Source organism: Python bivittatus, unplaced genomic scaffold, assembly GCF_059951505.1.
Source record: "Python bivittatus isolate LINGU-HERP-01145 unplaced genomic scaffold, Pbiv_v1 ctg000020_np1212, whole genome shotgun sequence".
NCBI classification, from domain to species: domain Eukaryota; kingdom Metazoa; phylum Chordata; class Lepidosauria; order Squamata; family Pythonidae; genus Python; species Python bivittatus.
Window position 1 is genome coordinate 89,892,051 of NW_028277030.1, and position 24,622 is coordinate 89,916,672.

A 24,622-nucleotide genomic window follows, 5' to 3' on the forward strand; every position below is an offset into this window, starting at 1 on the left:
CCACTCAAGGCATGGGACTGAAAACTCAAAGGTTGGGGAACACAGGGGCATAATTTCACCCTCTATATGATGGGATCTGTTCATGTAGGACAGCCACATTGGTTCTCAGGAGATTCCCCAGGCCTCACCTCATATGCAGACTCTTATTCCATACTGTGAATTTCCCCCATATCCAGCTGACAAATACAACATAACCTCCAGGTTTGTCATAACATGAGTGAGATCTCTACACTGAAGTTCCTGGCAGTTCTGATAAAGAACAGATTCCTCCTTGAGATTTTGGCTGGGTTTGATAGAGGCTTTTGAAGACAGAAAATTACTTTGCCTGCCAGACTTCTCCAACATCCAACACCCACTGTTAGGGCCAAATTCAGTGATGCAGTTAGAGTTCAACCTTGATGTCAAATTGAGGGACCCAAAGTCAAAGGAGCCCCCAAATTACATATCTAGGAATACATTATAGTCAGGGATTGACAAGCTGAGAATATGCACAACTATAATGCTCAAGTTGGTATTTTTATTTGAAAAACATATTATTTTCTGCAATGAAATGATACTCACTGTAAGCAAAGGATTCCAAAAAGTTATTAAATCCAGGCCCTGTATTTCCTTAGGTGGAACTTCAGTATGGACAAGACAAGCCATCCATTTTCCTGTTCAGAACAGTTAGCATCCCCGGGAGAAAAAGAAAACACAATGGAGGAGGAGGATTTTATGAAATGTATAAGAAGACTGCCAAATAAAAATATAGTGTGGCATCTCGGACTGTTTTGGAATGTGCTGCAAGGTCTCATTCAGGAGGGCCCTTGCTCAAGAACAAAGCCGTGCTGAAAACTGGGGAGGGCAGAGGAGAGGACCCCTGCCCTGCCCAAGGGCCAGGGGAGGGGGCACCCCAAACAGGAGTTTCGTCCGCGCTGCTCCTTGGCCAACTGCTGACGGAGGCCACTCCAATGAATCCCTCTGCCCCGAGATCATGTGCTTCCAGCCGCCAGTGCGCTGCCAAAGAGGAAGTGCGGGTTGTTTTCGTTCGCTCGGTTCCTCTCCAGACGAAGATGAAAGGCGGCGGCGGCGGCGGCGGCGGCAGGGGCCACCACTGGCAAAGTTAAGCGCGAGCTGTGACCGCCAGAATCCCGGGCGCAGATGGAGGCCCTGGAGTGGGACGCGCTGAGGAACGGCAGCCTCTTGCCCACTCTGAGCCCGGCTGTGCCTCCGTACGTGAAGCTGGGTCTCACCGTTGCCTACACCGTCTTTTATTCGCTCCTCTTCCTGTTCATTTACATCCAGCTCTGGCTGGTCCTGCACTACCGGCACAAGAGGCTTAGCTATCAGACGGTATTTTTATTTCTGTGCCTGCTCTGGGCTTCTCTTCGGACGGTGCTCTTCTCCTTTTACTTCAAGGACTTTGTCACCGCAAATTCTCTCAGCCCCTTCGCCTTTTGGCTCCTCTATTGCTTCCCTGTGTGCCTCCAGTTTTTCACCCTGACGCTGATGAACCTTTACTTCACCCAGGTAAGGGGGGGAAAGGAGAGAGAGGCGGCCGTCCCTGCGCTCGGGTCGGTGGGAGCGCGGCCGGACTGGCGCACCTTTTCCTTTAGGGAATGTCAGGCGGGCTGATATGCCGGTGGAACCGCCATTTACCGAAGCTGCGGAGTTACCGGCCCGTAAAAGCTGACATTTGGAGGGGGAGCCCTGGTTGTTAGACAGAGACCGTAGCAACAACCAAAAAAGTTCTGACTCAGCCAATTGGACAGAGCAGCTGATTTTTTTTTTTTTTTTTGGCAAGGTTTCACAATATAATACAGCAGGGAATTGGAATCTCAGTGGCGTTTAAGAAGGGGAGAAAGAATATGATAGGTCCAAGATATGCAGAGATTACCTGTCTCTGACCACTTAGTTTGATGCAAGATTTCCATCAAGCTTTGTTTATCCATTTAGGAATAACTCCTTCCTCTTCCTCATCAAAAATCACACGGTTCACAAGTGGAGTATTATGTAGTGGTGTCTTTAATTTTATTTTCTTGTTACGTGAATACTGATGACAGTACATGCAAGGGAAATCTTTCCTGAACACTGGTATGGGTGCAACATTTTAAAATGGGATCAGGGAGATAGGAAGTCTCACACTATTCTTAAGGCTCCTTCAGGTATTAACATGCTCAGAGAGAGGCCATTTCTGGACAAACAGCAACCCTGTTTTGCAGTGTTGTGTGAATAGCTGAAAGAATTTCTGAAAGAAATGTATATTACACACTTTTAATTTTTGAAATGCATTAAATAAATGTTAAGGAATGTCCCTGAGAAATTTAGTTTTTAGTAGTAAGTGGGCTTGGCTGAGATTTTTCTTTTTATAGAAACAGGAGCAAGGAAGACGTTAGCATCACTGAAATTTTAAAGAAGTTGAGCAGAACATTATTTTAAAAATAGGAAGTGGGGAAGGGAAGGGTGAAATATGGGAGACATGTTAAATAACTTTTTCTTTCTGGAAATCACAGAGAAACTGTGATGAAGAGCCAGGGCTGCACATAATGATAAACCATGTTTATCTTGTTCTGGCATGGCATAAAATTCAGGCCAAATTATGCCCTAACATTATCAACAAACCAAGCCACTATGGATTTTCAACAAACCAAGGTTTAAAAGTTCTAGGTAAATGTTGTGTATGAATGCAATAATCTTCTCTTGCCATGAATGGATGCCAACAAAGAAGACCCCACTGACTTCAGTGTTGTTTTTCCCAGATAAACTGTAGGTTGATTGAAGTTTTGGCTTCAGTACTTCGTATTATAATGATTTGTAACTTTTACTGTGATTGTGAAGATGGACCAGAATCACTCATTAAAAATGCTATAATATTAGCAAATATACCAGTCTTTCATTAGGTGAAAATGGGATAAAGTTTTATTACTACTGTACTGAAAACAGGGACTTGCAGAAGTAACATACAGAAACTAGTGTAGGCTTTGGCACATTCTGATTGTAAGAAAGAGGCTAAATTGAAAGAATATGGCCAGGTTCACACATTGCACTAACAAATAGTTTAACTACTGTTTAGAGAATAAGTGACAAGAGTTAAGGTAGAATAATTCCAAAATCTGTAGTACTAAGTCATTCACAGACTGCTGTTCTGTGCATAGTTATTTCACTGGGAATAATTGCCACTGAATATAATGGGAATTGATTCAGAGAAACACATTTGTAAACATGTTTAAGATTGCACTCTACTTACTACAGTCAACAGTTTCAGATAAACATCAGGCGACAAGTTTGGCTTGTAAGTCTGCATGTTGCCACAGAATACCCCTTTAAAAATTACATCTACATTGTCACATCAGACATGCATGGACAAGTGTGAAAGGGAGGAGAGGAACACACTCTTAGTCCAGAGGCAACTTTCATCCAAATAAAAAGACAGGTTCTGCCTCAGTGTGCCTTAAACCCAGTCTGTTTGGTGTAAGCAAGTTACTAAATGTTAACAAAACTTAAGAAAGACTTGCAGAACTGCTAAGAACTCCCTCTATAAACACACTGTTCATTAACATGACAGAAGAAATGCATAGGAGAATCACTGGAATTATGCCAAGAAAGATGAATAATTAACAAATAGTTAAATTCACTTGGCAGAAAAAGAGGTTAGTCTCTCTTTCAACCTGTTAGGACAGACTTTCCCAATGTGGTACTCCTGATGTGTTGCATTTCAAGTCCCATAATTCTTATACCCGTTTAAAATGTGTTGGAATTTTAGTCATGCTTGATTCCTGTGACTTTATGGTCACATTTATGTACTTTTCTTGGCAATGATATTGGAATTAGGTTGCCTTTCCATTCTTTCACAATGCTTTTCAACTTCCCATTCTAGCCTACAGCTCTGGGCTGCCCTCATAGTCTTCCATTCTAGTAGTAACTAGGACTGACTCTGCTTAGCCTCTGTGCCCAGAGAAGGTTGGTCAAGGGCTACAACCTATTGAGATAATGGTAATGGGAGTGCATTTTGCAGGAAGGAAGGAATGAAAGAAGAAAGGATGGTTTAATATTTTCTTGCCTTTCAACTCTTTCTTGCAGTCTTTGCCTCTATGACTATTTATCTCAGCTGGGTTTATTTTTAGATTTTGAGCCATGATGGGGCAGAGCCTAGGAGGAAGAAGTTGTAGGAAAAAAGCAGTGGAAGGCTGAATCCTACTCCTTTTGAATCCCACTCAACTACTGTATTAGGCTGACAAAGTGGGTGGTATATTAAAGAGTCCCATGTGTATTATATATAATGTAGATCTACTCTGAATCATAAGCATTCTCTTTCAAGTCCCTCTCAAATGAAATACTGAGAAAACATAAACCTGTCTTTTCAAAACACTGGCTCAGTTCACTTCCATATTCATAACTATGTGTGCATGTATTCTGTTTTAGGAATAGAATTTAACCTGAGATACATTAACATACATGTTTTTTCCACCTATACCAGGATTTCGGTTATCTGATCTGTTACAAATTTTATAGCATGGATTGCTTTGTATTTGTTCTATGTGTAATTTTTTTTTTTTTTTGTCCTTTTGAGTCAATCTTGACTCTTGGCAACTGCCTGAATGAGTCTGCAGTATTCTTGACAAGTTTTCAGAAGTGGTTTGCCTCCTTCCTAAGGCTGAGAGAGTGTAACTGGCCCAAGGTCACCCAGCTGGCCTCATGCCTAAGGCGGGTATAGAACTCACTGTCTCCTGGTTTCTAGCCTGGTACCTTAACCACTGCACCAGACTGGCTCGCATGGACAGGTTCTACTGAGATTTAATTATTCGGAGTTCTTAGAACTTTAGAGCTGGTAAACCATGAAAGAATTCTAGTGAGTCTGAATGCTGGATAGGATACTAGGAGAAGGGTCAGGAGAGACCACCAAGCCAAAGTGTTCCAGAATTCACTTGGCACTGGTAAAAATAAGAGAGATTTGTCTAAGCTGTAAATAGTCTAAGTCTAAAGTGAAGCGTGTAAACACTTGTTTCATCTATGAAAACCATCTTACCAAGTGTCTGGGCTGGAAAGTTAAGCAGGGTTAAGCCTAATTAATACTTGGATAGGAGATCAGCAGGGAATATCGGGGTGTAGGCTAGACTGAGAAATTAAAAAAACACCCTGGAAGAAAGCAATGGCAACCCACTTCTGGACTGTTGCCAGGAAAACTGCATGAATGTGTCGATCAGTTAAGATTAATTTGAGGATGTTTCTACCTTTAAATGGATACTGTTTTATTAAATCCCTCAGTTCCCTGTGTGTTTATGTATGAATGTCATTCTGTGTTTTTATCTTATCTTTAAAGCATCCAGATAAAACTGTCCAAGTAAGCCTGATTTGAACATGAAATGTGCAGCCAAAAATAATAATTTGTGCAGTGTTATACACATCATGTCTCATTTAACTCTGATGTATGCCATTCATGTGCTGGCATCTTGAGGCTAAGAGTCCTAATCGTATGCATTGCTGGGTGTGTGCAACTGTGCATGGTTAATTTTTTCTTGCTCGAGTACAGCATATAGAAATTGTATCATAAATATAAAGTACAGAAGCACTCCCAGTTTCATGATCCCTAGCTGTGTGGAACTACAACTCTCATCATCCTTAAGCATATGACTTTTGAAGACAAGGAGTTTCCTCTGCAGAGTTACTAGTAGTTTCCTGGGAGTTGTTAATTCTAGTTTAATCTCCATTTTTAGGTTAGTAGGAACAAATAGAGATTTAGAGGATAACAAAAATATTGTACGGTTACTGAATTGGAACATATGATACATTAGGAAAAGATTAGGAGGAAATGGAACAGAATATATTTAGATTAGAGAAAGATGCAGAATATGCTAGTCCCTTTTAAAGGGTCTTTTATTTGGAACAAATGTTTTTTTCATGGCTGCAAGGGATCTTATACATTCCAGAATTACTATTTATGACTCCCTATCCTTGCTAGGCTCTATCTGTGGATAAAGAATGTTTCTAGACATCGCTAAACCAAATTTACATGACTATACAGTATATCCCATCTCAGGCTGACTTTTCCTATGACTCAGTCTTACGCTAAACTGATACTAAAAGAATCTTCTGGAAAATCAGGTCACCCATGGGACTGATAGGCCAGTTTGAATGTCCACCTTTTGGATTTGTTCCTCCATATCTAGAAATGCCTCTGTTTGGTGAACAGCCTTCAAGCGGTTATTGGGTAGAGATGTAATGAGTTGATAAAACATCCACAAGGTTTAGGTTCCTGGTAAATTAAGCTAGCTAGGCTGTCTCAGGAACCCCTTTTATGTGAGATACACTTATGATGGTGGTATTTAAGGGAAAAGGAATTGCTGTTTCTTGGGCATGTGGCAAGGAATAATACCACTTTGTTATGAAACTTGTGCATTGTGAATGGAGGAGGAAGAGGAGTTATTTGAAAGGTTACATATGTTTTACCACCTATAGTACTGTAACTGTAGCTCCCGTTACTGCCATTTCAGTTTGCTTTCATCCTACAACTCAGCAGCATCAGCTCCCTGTTGTGTGGAGTGAGAGGGTGGGGATTTTTGTTACCGCAAGACATGCAGCAGGGCAGGGCTGGGATTTTTACTTCTTGTTCTCAGCCATCCATCAGCAGAAGTGAAGACAATCACGGCTCATCTTCAGACTGTTTCTGAAACTGTTGGCGGGGTAGAAGTGCTCAACAATAAATTGTGCATGGTAGCTGTAGAAGCCACACTTTCCCCAAAGAACCATCTTAAAAACAACAGGGGAAGGGAAGGGGATATTCAGGGAAAATAGTATACTGGAGATGGGTTGAGTAGAGCCCCCATGCCATAAAAGTGGATCAGAACTCTCCAAGCCAAGTAAACTGATTGTATACATTGGCCCAACATTTAATGGCCCAACATTTTATGTTAAAAAGAAACTGACCATTTGTGACTTCTCTTTGTTTGATTCTTAGTTAAGTTGGGAACTTGGAATGATTTAGTTCTTTTACTAACTGGAGGGTGCCGCTCCAGGGTTAGCGTTCAAAGATACTGAAGGAAAATTCTGAGAAAAAGTGTTCTCCTTCTTCAAAGGTATAACAATCTGAATGTTCTTATTAAGCATTATTAGTAATTATGAGCAATTGTCTATTCACTGAAATATGTGACAGATCTAAGTAGCCTCAAGATATGTAGACTTTAACTCCAAAACTTCCTCAATCATGGCTGAGAATTCTAGTAACTGAAGGCTACAAATCTGAAATGAGCCCAGTTTGAGGAAGCTTACACTACAGAGGTATGTGGAAGGGAAACTGCAGCTTCTGAGAACAGATCTCTGCAAATTGCACATGGCAAATAATTAAGATATACTGCTGTATTACTTCTTGCAGAACCAAAGTTGTATACATGAGTAGTCTGAATATGCCCTGTTCCTACTTTTGCTCTGTTATCTAATGCAACTCTGGAAAAAAGTTAAGATGCCTTTGGTTTTGTTTTTTTTAAGGAAAGCAGTGTGGAATACTTTCTTTGTTTAAAAAGAGCTGAGCAATGGAGCAACTATCTGCCTATGACTAACAGAATCTCCTCTAATAAAAAAACTTCCAGCCAAAAGATAAAGATAGGAGAGTCACAAGCAGTAGTCAGGAAGGGTTGGTGACAATCATGAAAGCAAGCATTGATGCTTTCCTGACACACGTGAGCCTACTTTTCCTCGTTAATCATTTACCTGATCGCAGCATGGGACAGCACCTAGTCCAGGAGATCATTAAGTAATCCCAGGGCGGTAGGCTAGACTGGAAAGTTGAAAAGCATTCCAGCAGAAGGCAGTGGCAAACAATACCAAGAAAACTGCATGGCTGTATCCAAGCAGTCCCTACAAGTTGAGCTCAGCCTGAGACAGTCTTACCTATTTTAATCTTGGAGCATAAGCAGGCTTGGAACATCTGTTTCCCATTGAGCACAACAGGACTAGTAGATGGGTGAGGGCATGAGCACTGCAGAATTGCTTTCTTTCAGAAGAACCTACCCTTTAATGGATGATCATGGTTACTCTTTTTGCTTGGTTTCTCTGATTGTATGCAAAGCTACTTTTGCTTCTGTAGGTTTCTTGTTTAGGATAAAATGTATAGTTCCTGGAAGCACACTGGCAAATACAATTTTGTGGCCATATAGCAAACTGGCTATTTGCAAACCTGAAAGCAAGAGTATAGGAGCTGCACAATGGTTTTATTATGCATGTGGCCAAATCATCCACCTGAAATATAATGAACTCGCAGTACAAGAGAGTGCCAGCTCTACTATTCATTGCATGTTTAATAACACAGTCTCATTTTCTTACAGGTGATTTTCAAAGCTAAATCTAAATACTCACCAGAGTTACTTAAATACAGGTAAAAATACATTTCCACCATGAATGAAGGGGGGAAAAAAGCAACTATATATTATTGGGACATGTTTTAATGTACTTCTAGGAATGAAAACCATGTCCATGTATTTCTGAGAAGTAATAATTACTTTTATTGATTTATTTAGAGAATTTACGTGGCTGTCCATCTTAAGTGCATAACCCTGGGCAGCTAACAACAATCCCCATAAAATGCATAATAAAACCTCAAAACACAAATATAAACCAAGTTAAAATACCCATAATACAATAGCTGGGCATCATAACAAACTCAAAACACAACTACATCTATGTTGGGCTTACTAACGTATTGGCCCGGTCAGGTCTTCAGTCTTTAGGAAGGCCAGGAGGGTTTGAGCCCTCCAAATCTTGAGGGGAGTCTGTTCCATATGATAGGCACTATGACTGAGAAAGCTTAATAATTACTTTTAATAATTAATGTTATATTTAATTTTTAATAATTCCCTGAGAAAATTTAGTTAAGGTTCAGCTACAGTTGTGCTTTAATTGGGTTCATTTAAGAGAGGACAAGATTTTAGAGAGGACAAGATACAGTCCAATGTAGTCTTGAAAGCTCAAGGATGGGAAAATTTTATAACGGAGAGCATATTATGCATTTCTGGGAAAAACTGAGCAGCACAAAGCCTTCTTCAAGCAACTTGAAATCCCAACACAGATGGAAGATGTGCTTTAGTATTGTATTAAACATTTGCAAAAAAAAAAAAAATTGCAAAATTAATACTATTTTCTCTCTCCTTGTTTAGGCTACCTCTCTACCTGGTGTCTTTTGTGGTCAGTCTGCTTTTCCTGCTGGTGAATTTAACGTGTGCTGTGCTTGTGAGATTAGAGAATTCAGAAAGGAGGATAATTGTATTGGTCAGGGTTGCTATAAATGACACTCTGTTTGTACTCTGTGCCATCTCACTCTCCGTTTGTCTCTACAAGATTTCCAAAATGACCTTAGCAAATATTTACTTGGAATCCAAGGTAAAGTACATCTTAGCTTTTTGATTTTTTGTATTTTTGTTTAGTCTGGGGAAATAATTCCAATGAAGATAAGTGAATGGTAGCTTGTTCAAGAATGGAAGGGTTTTTCTTCAGTGTCTAGTCAAGATTAATGCAAGTGAATCCAACTGATGGCTTATTTTATTTATTTACAAACTTATAAAATCGATGCTTGTAATCAGTTTAAAGGCAATAGCAAACCACTTCTGTAAATGTTGCCAAGAAAACTGCATGGACCTGTCCATGTAGTTGCCAGGGGTCCAGACTGACTTGAAGACACACATGCACATGGAAAAATCAGTTCGAAATCAATCAATTATGGGTTCCATGTAATCAACTCTGAAAGCCTCTAAAACTCCTGAGTAAAATAAACCCTTTCCTAAACTTTAACAAGAAGGGCTTCAATGCCAATAACCTTGTTCTATGATCTAGTTCTCTGAAAAAACGTGAGGTTAGCTGTTGTTAAATGATGAGGTATTCTTTTCTTCTAAGTTTCATTTTATTGTAAAATATCAGAATTCCTTTGTTCAGTTGGGAATAAAACAGCATTCTCAAAATGGTTTTCTCCAAGTTGGCATGGGAACTTCCAGGACCACACTATGTTATTTCAAATATTCCTCAAACAAACTTAAACACATTCAACATACAACATGTAGTGGGGAAAAAAAATCTGAAAGAACAGCTGTTTTTTCCCTATGTACACTTGCTTGAGAATATGTTCTACTTGAACACAGTGGAAATTAGTTCTTTATAAATGTGTACAGATTGTGCTGAACAACATACACACATGAATAACAGTCAGGAAATTGACTCCTTGAATTCTATATTTCACTTTATCCAATAATATTGACAAACTGCTGTTTTTATACCAATTGTATAATAGTTGCTTGGAAAAAAAAGGTCACCAATTTGTCTAGCATAATAAATCAGTGCAATGTGATCAAAGCTACCAAAATAAAATCCATTCAAAATAAGAACTAAAAAGAGCCATGCTAAATCAGTTCAAAGACCTAGTTCAGAAGTCAGCCACCTTTTAAAGTTGGGGGCATCATCATATGATTTTTCATTATATTATGGAAGCAAAAGATAGGAAAAGTTTTCAAGTTAAAAATGTTTTAAACATTCAGAATGCCCCAAATCTAGAAGACACAGATCTTATGAAATTTGCACATGTCTCAACCTTTTAGCAATTTTGTCAGTGGGTACCATATACTAGTATTTCAGATGCCATGACCTAGCATTTTCAACATCCTGTATCTAACAGTGGCCAATCAGATGACTGGAGTGCCACAGTCTAGGATCTGGGAACAATAATGCATTTCCATCTGTCACTACTCAGCAACTAACCAAAGACTGTACAGGTGATCCCCGGGTTAAGAACACCCAGTTTAAGGACGACCCATAGTTAAGAACAGAGCCTATTGTAGCAAAATTCAAGTTAAATACACAATGGTTTGAATTAATTACACATTACTACTTACATACAAATTCAACTTAAGGACAGACCTTGGAAATGGAACTTGTTCCTAAACTGGAGACCACCTGATTATCTTTCTCATTTCCATCATTGAGGATTTAATAAAAGAGTAGGTGGGCAAAAGAGGTTTTTGATCTGATTAAGCGAACTGCTTATATTCTTACTTGGAATGGAATCAGGGTCTCTCTCTTTTAACACCAAAAATGCTATTGTTTTTTCCTTGACTTCTTTTCGAAGCAAACATTGGATAATTCTATTTTAGAAACTTCATTGTTACTTTTCTATCCAGTGATAATATAGGAGCTAGTTGTCTTTAATTAAATAAATTTCCCTTTAAGGAGTTGTATCTTCCTATCCTTCATATTGTAGTATCCTGTTATTAGAAAAGTGCTATTTTATGCCTTGATCCATACCTTATTAGTACTTCTACTGTGACTGCAACTGTTTTATGAATATGATTTTGCATCTGCAATGATTACCTGTTGGATAGTATTATTTGTTATATTTTATAAATTACATTAAAAGAACAGACGCTGAACATTTTCCTGGTGTCTAACAGATATGCATAATAACTTATGTAATTCCTGACTAGCAAATTAATTAATACCAGCAAATGTATCCTCCTGCTTTACAAAAAGCAGACTATCATACTCTGAATTATTTGCAAATCTTAAACATTTTTTCTGAAGTATGTTAACTTCTTTCTGTCCTTCCACTATGGTGCAATTAATTTTTTTCCAGTGTGATACATTAAATAGTCAATCATTCTTTGCTCTCTCCCCTCTGTCCTGCCCCGCCCCCCAGAAAACGTGACTTTCTCCATTGCAAGGAAATACATTGTAAGGTATCAGCACTTTTCAGAATCCATCAGAGTTACAAAGCACAATATCTAGGATGGTCCAAAGTGACTTGAGAATTGGCAACACTTTCCCCCTCAAGCTAGAAGTTTGACATTTCAGTGATCAATAGACAAGTATACTCAACTGTGTTTTAATCTCTTCTCTAGGGATCATCAGTATGTCAGCTAACAACAATAGGAGCAACTGTTATACTACTGTATTCCTCAAGAGCCTGTTACAACCTGGTTATTTTATCATTTTCTCCCAGCAAAGCAATGAACTCTTTTGATTATGATTGGTACAATGTGTCTGATCAGGCAAGTACTGTATAGCAATTTCTTCTGACAATAAAGTGTTTGTTCAGGTACCTGTACTTAATGGTGTAAAAGTAAGCAACCTTCCTCCATGCTCACAGATCTTTGCAGTTAACCAGCTCAAGGTCTTTTAACTACGTAAGTCAAGAATGAAATTTTGATTATAAGGCTACCAACATCATTTTCATAATAGGTGAGAACGGAATCTTCACTGGAGGTTTGTAGGAAATTTGTATACATGACTGTGAACAATCATAGTCCAGAGTATGTTAAAACCAGGGAAGCTAAGAGCACTTTGCCATTTGCAAAAAGTTGGATTTACTTCAAGGAAACCATAATGGGCAGAGTTTAAATTATAAGCTTACTGTAGCCTTAATGGAGTATTATATGCCAGTAATACTTTAGCCAAGGAGAATGTTTAATTTTACAAATTTCATTCAATTTAGCTTTGCGATGAAAATTTTATAGGATGTCAGACGAGCCAATGGGAACCTTTCCTATTCTGGGCTAACATTTAAGGGGAAGGGGATTGTGTAGTGGAAAAGGTTAATCCTATTATTTCTTAAATACATTTTAAAATCTGACGTGCTTTCAAGCGATTCACATGTGGATTACCCATATCAGTCAATCTGACTGATTCTGAACTAGATCAGTTTATCCATAATTGATTCAGGCTACAGTTCAACACTTTGAAGCTACGTTTTCACAATGTATCCTTCTGCTTAGGTATATATCTCTAATACAGGTTGCAGTATAGATACAGTTGAGGAAGCATCCACTGATCAAAATATTCTAACAGGAAGAATGTGCTGGTCAGAAAAGTCTCAGTGATAAGTATTGGTAGTTCAGATAGATGCATATTAGTTTATTTAGGCCAAGAAAATTTGGGAAGTATCCTGATTTGGAAGCTGCAGAAGTCTCATAAAATTGCTTTTCAGATGAGATAAGGTTTTATCTCACTATCTGCTTACAGACATTTAATAGTTGACCATTTTAAACAGTTTTCCCTTTAATTTTGCAACAGGCAGATCTGAAATGCCAGCTGGGTGATGCTGGGTATGTAGTATTTGGAATAATCCTGTTTGTGTGGGAACTTCTCCCCACTTCCTTAGTGGTGTTTTTCTTCCGTGTTCGAAACCCTACAAAAGACCTAGTAAGTTACACTTATGTCTTAATACTTACTTATTTTAAAGCAAATGACTCTCTTAAATTCAAATTACTTATCTGCTGTAAAATCTGAGTGAGCACTTTTTCACTTGCTTTAAAATATCACTGCAGTCATGACATATTTTTAAATGGTCCTCTCAGATGTTTTTTTATTGCATCACTCCTACACTGTGAAATCCATAGACTCTTAGTGACTTGCAATAATCTACAAACAACAAACCATATTAAATAATCATGCCATCAGGTCCGCATTCAAGTAGCTTGCTTATTGGAATGTCATGCTTTGTTGGAATCCAAATTTATTAAAGAAGTTACCCAATGAAGAAATAAAGTAGTCTGAAAAGTTTGGTTCTTGACAAATCTATGCTGATTTTCAATAATCACAGTATTGTTTTCAAGGTAGTTAATCATTTTTACTCCAGAATCTTACTAGGTATCAATATCAGACAGATTGGTCTGTAGTCCTCTGGGTATTCCTTTTTCCCTTTTTTGAAGAAGGGAAATTTGTTCTCTTCCAGTCATCTGGTATTTCTTAAAGATAATTGACAGAAGTTTGGCCAGACCATCAGGAACTTCCTGCAGTAATATAAGATTCAATCTACCTAGCACTGGAGATTTGAATGCATTCAGAGGTCAGTAAATATTTCCTGCCTGCCAATGTTTCTATCAAACTCAAGCTAGAATCATGTTCCTTCAATCAATTCTTCACAATTGCCTAGGGAAGCACACATGCTCTTCTCAGAGAAAAGTGAGCCAAAATGGGAGTTGAATAATTCTTCATTTTCTTTGTTGTTACCATTTGCCATCTTCAATAAGCAGTTGATGTACTATTTCTTTTCTCTTTTTTTGAATATATCTGAACAAGTCTTTTTTGTTGTGGTTAGTATCCATCACTACCATTACTTTAACTTTTCTGATATCAGCTCTAAAATCTAGGCAGCCGACATTACATCTTCCTTGGTGATCTGTCTCTGTTTGCACCTTCTACATATTTATTTTTTATTTTCAAATTTTCATTAAGCTTTTGGTACACTGGCTTCTTCTGCCTTCTCTTCCTTTCTAGTTCTCTTTAATGGACTGGAAGAATGAGTGAAAACATGCACTCCCAGGTTCTTCAGCTTCTTCAAAGACCATTTTTTAAAATTCTTTTTTCCTTTTCTCGCTTTTTCTAATTTTTGGTATTTTAATTTTTGTTAAATTTGCTCTGTTCATCTATTTTTTTTCTTTCATTAATGTATGTGTGTGCATGTGTGTGTATATGACGTGAGTTGCACTGGGTTTTTATTCAATGATATATTCAACTTTGAATGAAAAAGCCAAATAATTCTAATGCTTGTAATATTGATAAATTGTAATTAATATTGATAGAATATGTTTTCTATTTTCAATACTCTAAGTTATCTAAATAATAGAATGTCAATAATCTTTGTATTATATAAACATCACTGTGTTGAAATAATATAATGTATCAAGATTTGTAACAGTAATAAAAAGGGGGGGGGAACCAGACCAAGAAGTTGGAGTTACTCATAGCAGTATAGTTTGTTTCTACATGAATGAGCAAGAAGGGGCTTGATGAGTTTGGCAGCTGCACCATTACATTCCTAATCTGTGCTTCTGGAAGATCTGGGGTTGGACTAGAAAGACTCCAATCCTATGATTCTATGACTCTAAAATAGTACATTTTAAAAGGCATCAGATCCATCTAGTGCACATTACCTTTGGTTCTTTGTAACAGCAAATCATCAACTGTTACAATTCTCCTCTTTGTCCTTTTGCAGGTATCAGTTCCATTTGCTCTGCTCTGAAGTGCTCCTATCTCTCATCTGTTGCTCATCATGGTCTCCCATTGAAGGCTAAGAGCTTTCTTGCTGATGGCCTTAAAGATCTTCTTGAATTCTAACAGCATAGAACATCTTGCTGTCTTACTTCTGGGTGTCACTGTTGTCCACACAGCAAGGTCCCCTTCAATTCTCTTGCTTCTGGAATATCACCTTCTATGTCAATTCTTGCTTTAGTGCCTCTTGTTTGGTCCAAGAAAATTTAATCTTTTCTGAGTTGGAGTAACACTGCTCTAATCCTCTACTTTTTTCTTGAGCACTGTAGTAAATTTGCATTTGCTGCATATGTATACTTTATTTTCTGGCAAGCATACAAACATGTCACAAGCATTGCTGGTCAATTGTGGAGTAGACTTTGTTCATTTTCAGCTTCAGTTAGAAGGACTGTAAAATTCTTTTACAGCTCTTCTGTAAAATTCCTATTAGTTTTCCATTTGTTTGCTTGTTCATATTCATCAGCCTCTATATTCATTCAGCTTGTGTTCATTAGTTTGTTTATATTCATCAGTCTCTGCTTACTCAGCAGGAAGCATTACTCAATCATCCACAATGGATAATCAGCAATTCTCAAGGCAAACTCTTTATAATTAGCAGCTATACAAAAGATTTTTTTCCTTCTCACAGCTGAGCATACAATTGTTCACTGCATAGTTTCTTTGACATCTCTTCCTTGTATCTTTCTCCAGTTGAACTCTACTCCCAACTTTTGTTAGCTCTCCCTGCTCACTTAGTGAACTTGTTCCCTGGAAATTAACTACCTTATATTATTTCTACAGTCTCTCTGGCACAATCTTAGTTGTAGGATTTGTCAGAAACAAAAAAATTAGGGATGTATATATAAATATATGTTGATATTATGTATCTGTTTACAACCTCAATATACAGTGTTTTATTACTACAAGAAAACCAGCTGTCAACAGAAAATTCTCCAGTTTTCTTGCCAGCAACATTAGATACTCTGACAGTAAGCCACCAGAGGGAGTAGTAGCTTAACAGAATAGTAATTATCTGCATAAAAGAAAATCTGTTTTTTTTTCATTATTGCATCTAAACTTGCCATTCCCATAAATCTTTCCAAGTTTTATCTGAAAACAAAAACCTCACCATACTCTAAAGAGAGCTAAAGGTACATTGAGTCAAAAGTTTCATCTAAAAGCAATACAAGATATTCTTAGACTAACCAATATACCTCAATGTCACTGAACAGATATAATGCTATATGTAATTTTGGAGTATAGTACAAGTATTTTATTGATATTATGCATGATCTAATCACTGTTGTGGATTTTTATTTGAAGTTCTATATTCAGTTTGGGGCATCAGAATTCAAACAGCGGGTGATTGATAGATCTGATGACAAATGAGATAAGGAAAGACTAAAACATCTTGATTTTTGTGATAGTAGAGAAAGGGAAAGTGACTTACTGTTTGCTTCAAAATTCATTGAGAAACAGAATATTTATTCCTCAAACTGACTGGTAGAAATTTTTATTTGAGCAATTCAACAGTCAAAAGAATTGAATTGCTAAGAAAAAATTGGAAAGGCTCCTTCCAAAGATATTCACGTAAAATATATTCTGTGTCAGAAAGGAAAGTTGATAATTTATGTGTAAAACATAATGCACAGTACCCTTAAACCCTTTGCTACTTGCAGTTGTTTAGACATAGCTAAAAAATCCTGCTGGATCTTAAAAGTACTCTGCAGAATAGCAAGAGTTCCTTATCTCCCTCTTCCTGCCTTCAAAAAGAAAAAAGAAAGATTCAGCAAACTATGAACTAGTCAGTCTGATACTGATACTAGGACAACTGTAGATCAGATCTTAAAGGGATTATATGCTACAACCTTAAAACAATATGATAGTGGGGAGTCCTTGGTGTTCTGAGCTTGGTTGTTTGCTTGCAGATGTCTCATTACCGACTAGGTAACATTATCAGCTGATGTTACCTAGTCGGGTAATGAAATGTCTGCAAGCAGACAACCAAGCTCAGAGAGCACCAAGGACTCCACAGTTCAACCCTGAGCTATATATATTCTCTTCTATTAGAATGTGATAGTTATCAGAAATAAACACAGATTTCTCAATAATCTCGCCAGACCAATCTGATCTTGCTTTTGACTGTGTAACTTCTGTAATAGATTGTTAACATATCTTAACATCAGCAAAATATTTCATAAAGTCCCACATGTCATGCTGGTTAGTAAGGCAGTTTGGTGTTTGGTGGATGGCATGACAGCAAGTGGGCTGGCTTGAAAATTATATTCAGAGTATACTCAATGGTTTCTTATCATATTGCTGAGAGTTATCAAAAGGAATGCCACAAGAACCAGTCCTGGGTCCTCTAGTCTTCATTATTTTTACTAATTACTGTACTTGGATGAAGAACCAGAGGGAATGCATATTAAATCTGCAGATAAAACATATGTCCACAGGATAGCTAATATACCAGAAGACAGATACACCATTCAAAATGATCTTGATAGACTATAGGCTAAAAGTAACAGAATAAAATGTAACAAAGGCAAGTGCAAAGATCATCACTTAGGAAACAAAAATTAGATGCACAGGCTTGGTAACACTACTTGTGAAAAAGATCTTGGAATAGTAATTGATTGCAGGCCAGCTGTGTGAGATGCCTATAAAAAAGGGAAATGCAATTTTAGGTTTATACTTCTGCATTGACAGAAGTATAAACTCCAAGTCACAGGAATTAATGGTTCTACTGTATTCTCCTTTGGCAAGACCCCACCTCAAGTTCTGTATCCAGGTCTAGGTACCACACTTGAAGAAAAATCCAGAAAAACTACAGCCATGTTTAGAGAAGGGCAACCAGGATAAACAAGGGACCAGAAATAAAGTTGTATGAAGAAAGATTGAGTTAGCTGGGCATACTTAGCCTTGAGAAAAAATCACTAAGTGGGGATATGATAGTGTTATTCAAACACCTAAAAAGGATGTCACATATAAGGTCAAGGCCTGTACTCTGTCATCCAGAGTACAGGATGAAATAATGGATTTAACTTACATAAAGGCAGAATTCAACTGAATATTAGGGGGGGAAAACTTCCTAATTGTAAGAGCAGTTCAATAGAACCAATAATCCAGAGTGGTCGTGGACTCCCCTTCATTGAATATGTTCAAAGGAAAACAGAATAGCCATCTGTCAAAGATGCTTCAATTTGGATTTCTGCACTGAGCACTGGAGTATAAACTTGGACTTGGTGGACTAAATCAGGCTTCCTCTACCTCAGCAACTTCAAGATGGGTGGACTTGAACTCCCAGAATTCCCCAGCCAGCATGGGGAGGCTGAGGTTGAGAAACCCTGGCCTAAATGGCCTATTCCAACTCTATAATTCAAAGTGTCTACATTTTTCTTTTTAAAAGAAACCAAAGGACAAACCTCCACAACAAATAGCTGCAATTATAAATAACTTTTCTTTTTTTCTCCAGACAAATCCAGGAATAGTACCAACTCATGCGTTTAATCCAAGATCTTATTTCTTTGACAATCCTCGCAGATATGACAGTGATGATGATTTGGCATGGAGCATATCACCACACAGCATATATGGCAGGTGGGGCAAACATATGTGTAAAGATCATGTATAAAAGAATGGCAGAACTTCACAATGGGCTTCAGGGTCCTAGAAAAATGCAAAAAAAAAAAAAGTCTGCATGTAGTGTTTTGACTAGTATGAATAGGTGAAACTGCAACCACATTCTTAAAAATTCCATTAAGAGTGGACTAATCAGTTAAACAATTAGAGAACATCCTTGTGACACAAACTAATATTTTGTTCACAATAATCATGTATACCTTACAGTCCATTACCATAGCATATTATATATAACACAGTATATTTTACTCAGGTCTATGTAACCTTAGCCTTGTTTGTGTATGTTACAGGGAAATCTTAGGGGTTTTTTGACATTCTCCATCAATAAATTATACAGTACTAGAATCATTCTACACAAAGAGCTGAGAAGACAACCAACCTAATAGGTCATGGATGTTGCAAACATATATCATCAATAAATAGAATTGCCTTTGACACTGTTCCTTCTTTGTTTAATCAAAATGCCTTATGTATAAATGAAAACTCTACTCTAGTTGAGTTTCAGGATGTAATTGAGGATTGTTAAAGTGGAAGTCTTAGTGACCTGGATTAACAGCTATGTATAAAATTTAGGCCAAGTCACAGCAAATGTCTAGTCAGATGCACTTGGAATTTATTCCAAGAACAGGACTGAAGCAAATAGGTCTACACAGTTCCTCAAAACCTAGTATGTAGTCAAGTGCATCCAAAGAACTTTACAAAATTGCATAACTCTAAACACTGTTTTAACTTTCACATTTTTACAAAGTTCATTATTTTTGTCTTCTAGCTTCTCTCCTGAATCCTATGACTGGGGATATATAAATAACAGTTTCATGGTTCAAGTTGGATCCTTGCAGCATGATTTCATATCAGAGTCTGAACGACCAAGCCCAGTGTAACAACAGACCAATGATACTCCCTCCCCTTTATTCAACTTTAGTAAGAAGTTACTTTGAAAAGACTTACATACTTAAATTATGCACAAAAGAACTGAGTCTCCTTTTATAATAAATGTTAAATATTTGAATTTTAAAGATTTGAGCTGCAAAGAAAAATCTGTTTTCAGTATTTAGTTTTGAAAAATTGTTTGAAAAACTCTAAATTTTGAAAAAAATTGTCAAATATTTTTAATGTGAATATGTATAGACCTGATAGTGTTTAAAATGTTAATTTAATGACACAATATAATGCTCAGTGAAACCTACGCTGACAAGATCTTTTGACCAATGTTAACATGCAAATTTAACCATTTAAAATGTATTAAATGGTCATTAAACTGGTCATTAAAATAGTTTTGTATACACTTTATCATGCATGAATGAGTGGCAAATGAATTGTGATTAATGGGAAGTAGCTAATTTGGTTTTTTGTTATATAAAATCCTAGCGTTATTGAAGAAATAGTAAATTCAAGCTTTCATCAAGTTTGAATAGAGAATAAAAAATACAAAATAAAAAACAAATTTTGAGGCATCAGAACTAGCCTTTGATACATGTACATTTTTTGTTTTCTTATATTAATTTCATAGCTAGCTTTAAGAGTTTATGCTTATACTTTATCATTTAGGAAGATTGAAACATGCAATTGTTTTATACCTTACTGGAGAAATAATGTGAACCAACTATAGAAACCTATCCCAAATTATCTATAGCTCCTGAGAGTAAGTATTAACAGTTATCTGAATACCATCTGATATAAAATCCTCTTTATTTTTTAATTAATAATCTCAGCTTCATCTGCATTTTACTATTCCAATAATACAACCAGTAGGCTATAATTTTATACAGTGATGATTTTCTATAACATGCAGAATGGAATTCATAATAATAGCTAAGACAAACAACTACACTTTTTGATATCTGCTGGGAAAAATGCTTTTCAACTCATGATGGAATCGAGGAAACCACCTTTTACAGAAGACATACTGTCTTTTTAATAGTGCAAGTATTCTTCATCTACTACTTTGTGATGTAGTAAACAGAATTTGATCAAAGAGGCAGTTTTAGCAAAGAGCAATTGAAAATGTATGAGATTGTGGGAAATGGCTTGGCTGACAGCTTAGTAAGGTGGATACTGTATTGTCCTCCCTTGAGTAGATATAATTGTAGTATGTCTCTGTGTTATATAGTAAAGACACATGTTTAAAAATAAATTCCTGAACTAAGCAAAACAATCCTCTAATACAGTGTTCCTCAACCTTAGCGACTTTAAGATGTGTGGACTTCAACTCCCAGAATTCCCCAGCCAGCATGGGGAATTCTGGGAGTTGAAGTCCACACATCTTAAAGTCGCTAAGGTTGAGGAACACTGCTCTAATACAAGGCTGACATGGAGACCTTACTGCAATACCAGTGCCAATACCCCTGGATACCAACGGCCAAAGGTGAGGGATCCTGGAAGTTGCAGCCCAGCAAAATCTAGAAGGTGACACATTCCCTATTGTGCTCTAATTGTGTGTGTATGTACAAAGCTTTGCAAAACTTAATTTTGCTGGAAAGGATCAGGCATTATACAGACAGACAGATTGGAAGAACTGTTTTATCTCACTAAGACTGTCCACCTTTTATTTCAAATTCCTGGCTTCTTTGATTATACAAGGAAGCTACTAGCTTTAAAAGAGGGAGAAGAATCTGCTCGGAAGTAGAGTTTACAGTTGTGCTCCCTTCAGCAGCACATATACTAAATTGGAGTTTACAGTACTAACTTTTCATGGCCAGATCTTGCTTACCTGAGTTTTTCTCTTAAAAAGTGTACATAAAATTGCTACTTACAGGCGTACTTAGCTTTAGCACTACCTTTCTAAGTCTCTTCAGTTTGGACATTCATTTGTAAGGAAGAACTACAATCTAACTATTCTTTTTCAAAACAGCTAAGAGCCTGTTTCTTACTTTCCCTCATCCTGTAATCAATCTGCAAAATTGACTCATCCAGCAAAACACACCTTTGTGCACATACCACGTGTACTGTGCATGCACATCTAAATATGTTATTATTTATGAAAAGTGTTTATATATTATTTGTTTTAAAATTCCCAAAGCAGTTCACAATCATTGCAAAAGTCAGGAATACTTGTGGTTAGTTACCTCTACCCTCTTAAACTACTTGCCCAGGTATTCAGTACTGGATGACAATTACAGTCTCTCAGGTCCAAGAAAGCCTTTTCCTGGTGGGTTAAATCGTGACCTCCTCCTTAAGGGAAGCCAGGGGCGTGCCCTCATGCAAAGAAGCTTTCCCCAGACCCTGGACCCACCAGTTAATCCCTTGAAGCTAATTTAAAGTAGCCATGAAAGGGGCAAGACAAGTAACAGGACAAACAACCACAAATGTCTGGGCAACAAGCTGCACCTCAAAGTGCTCTGCAAATTTGTTGCAGAGCAAATTTATTGCTGAAGATTGTAAAAGAATAGTTCCTAGGGCAGATGGCACTAAACCCAAAACAAAATCAAACAAAAACCCTGATAGCTGCATCACAAACAATAAAGGAAGCTCTTTTAATTGCCCTCAGAGCCACACAGGAAGCATTGTAGTGTATTGTGTTGTGTGCTTGACCAGCTTTAAAGTGTCCTTTGCCAATAGTGCTCTAGCTGTGACCTGATAGGCTTCATTGTTTGGAACTCTCCAGTAAACCAGTGGGCGCTCCATATTCCACAGCATCAGAAGACATTCACAGATGATTATGTTGCATCTTGCCATTCCATAGATACTCAACAATATTACTAATTCTAATCATTGGAAATTCCTCAGCCTATTCAATAATCCACCGGATAGTCAAGGCAGGTTTTCCAAGTCTTGGTAAAACCTAATCTAGATATTTATTTTGATAGCATAAACAAATTATACCATACTTTTGGTATCACTGTTGTATAAACTTATTTCCTTTCCCAAATAAAATCCTAGTCAAGGGTTGTACTTAATAAAATTTGGGTCATAATGGTAAGAAATAGTGTGCATCTATAATTTAATCTGTTTCTCCTAGAAGCTCCCAACTACTCTTTCCCCAGAATCTCTCATGAGACTCAAAAGAGGAAAACATATGGCTAAATGAAGAGACCACTCTGCTCACAGAATAAAATCTGCCTTATTTGGGGGATCCCTTCCTCCTTATTTTCCAACCCACCCTTTTTCTGGCAATTCCTATAATTGAGAGAGAGACTTTTGAAGGGCTTTGTGAGGGAGGAGGAAACAGGAAAGTTACCAGGCATGGATTCCCACATTGTTGTAATAATCGGATTGTCTATAACAAAATATAGATGGATCAAAACTGAGCTCCAAATGATTTGGGATGGCTGTGAGTATTAGAAAATTTCTTTCATAGCAATCGAAGTTAGGCAAAGGATCCAAATCCTCTTTAAATGCTAGAGTTTTGTTTTTTAGCTATGTCTTTCTATAAGGGAAAGTGCTGCCTTTCCTTTTGTCTGCAGATTGTTTTACCCTTTAGATGTTAACCAACATTCTTACAAACATGTTCTCAATCTTGTGCACATTTACTCAGAAGAGGACCTCAGTATTCAATTAATCTTAGCACAAGATAAATTTAAAGCAAGAATGAAGCTTGATAATATGATTCTGTGCTTATCTGAACTCTGAACAATGGGATTTATTTTTACTGAAGTGTGTATCATAACTCAAAATATGTAAGGAAAGGTACTAAAGCAAAAAGCAGCAATGGTGGTTCTCATTTTGAAAAGAAGGAAAATTCTAGGAGTGGCAAATATAATAGAGCAATGGTGGTCCTTACATTAGCAGTAATAAGGGCAATCAAGCTTAGAAAGTGTGGCATCTAAAGCTATGATTAATAACCTTCCCCCAATTAGGTTAAATGGAATGGAAAGCAACTTTTTTCGTCCATTTCCTTCTATTGTAAGTTAGAGTAATAACAGTAGACAAGTATTTTGACTGTGGCCCAATTCAACTGCTTAGAAATTCTTTCTTGTTTCTATATGTCAGATTCAAGGACTTCTCCCAAATCTGTATGCTATTGACTAAAAACCCACATACTGTTGATTACACACAGCTAGATATTTTGGAAAAACTGCATTATTTCTTTAAACAAAAAGAAGAGCTGAGCAAAGACATAGTTAAAGAGATGCTTTGAACTCTCAAATGAGACTCGGAATTCCAGAAGTAATTGTTGCACTCTTTGTGGTTTGGCCACATTTTAGCAATTAATTCCTTATTCAATGTTAAAGCAATTCAATAGTCAAGAAGCTTGAAAACTATTGACTACAATGACATTGCTGCATAGTTACAATTTCACTTCTATGTATGTTTTCTTTGTACTTCATTTGTGTATTTTTAACCAATTAAATAAGTAGCAGCTTTCACAATCTTGGATGCAAACAAACCTCCTGAATAATGTATTCCTGTGACCTCAAATCTTATTCATAGGACCTTGATTTAGAATCAGCATCTATCTTAGCACAAGATACCTATGAAGCGATGTCTGTTGGCTTCATCCAGAGAAGTATCAGCACAAGCAAATGAATAGGACAAAGTAGTACCACTAAAATGGATATTTCATTAATCCTGAACTCAGTGTAATGAGAGAAAAAAGTATTTTGCTTACCTCACCCTTTTTTGTAAGGAAGTGATTGAAAGAAAGCTTCAAGCATTTCATGTCCATGTGACTTGAGTTTCAGGAAACACACACCAAAGAAGAACTGAAGTTATAAGAATCTTGCATATGTATTCCATGTTAACTTGGCAATATTTACCATTAAAATGTGGAAATTAAACACCTTGGAATTTCAATTTCCATTTAAAAGATAAAATTAAAAATGGCAAAATTGTAGATCTTATGCTTTGAAATTTGCTCACAAATTCTGAAGCTTATAGCTCTTAGTCTATTAAAATCTCCATCAGCATTTTGAGTAGGGAGGCCATTAATCTTAACCCTGCAGCTGGCCACGCACCACCCAGGCTACTTTGAAATTTCCCATAACCCTTTGAATCAGATATTAGCGGGATATATGAAATAGATGAATTCACAAAAATAATCTCCATTTCACTGGGCAAAATC

General features: G+C 37.1%; 1 protein-coding gene across 2 annotated transcripts; it reads left to right on the forward strand.

The window, feature by feature from the left end:
* The first annotated feature begins 998 nt into the window (after positions 1-998).
* On the forward strand, positions 999-20,096 carry GPR137B (G protein-coupled receptor 137B). 2 transcript variants are annotated; one of them, XM_088143784.1, is made up of 7 exons: positions 1,099-1,509; positions 8,298-8,347; positions 9,126-9,348; positions 11,850-12,003; positions 13,025-13,149; positions 18,455-18,579; positions 19,391-20,096. In XM_088143784.1, the coding sequence occupies exons 1-7, from the start codon at positions 1,141-1,143 to the stop codon at positions 19,500-19,502; spliced, it is 1,158 nt and encodes a 385-aa protein (XP_087999910.1). In that variant the 5' UTR covers positions 1,099-1,140; the 3' UTR covers positions 19,503-20,096. The 2 variants fall into 2 exon arrangements, with proteins under 2 accessions (XP_087999920.1, XP_087999910.1); XM_088143794.1 differs by lacking the exon at positions 13,025-13,149 and having other exon boundaries at positions 999-1,509; positions 11,850-11,999.
* Positions 20,097-24,622: the final 4,526 nt, after the last annotated feature.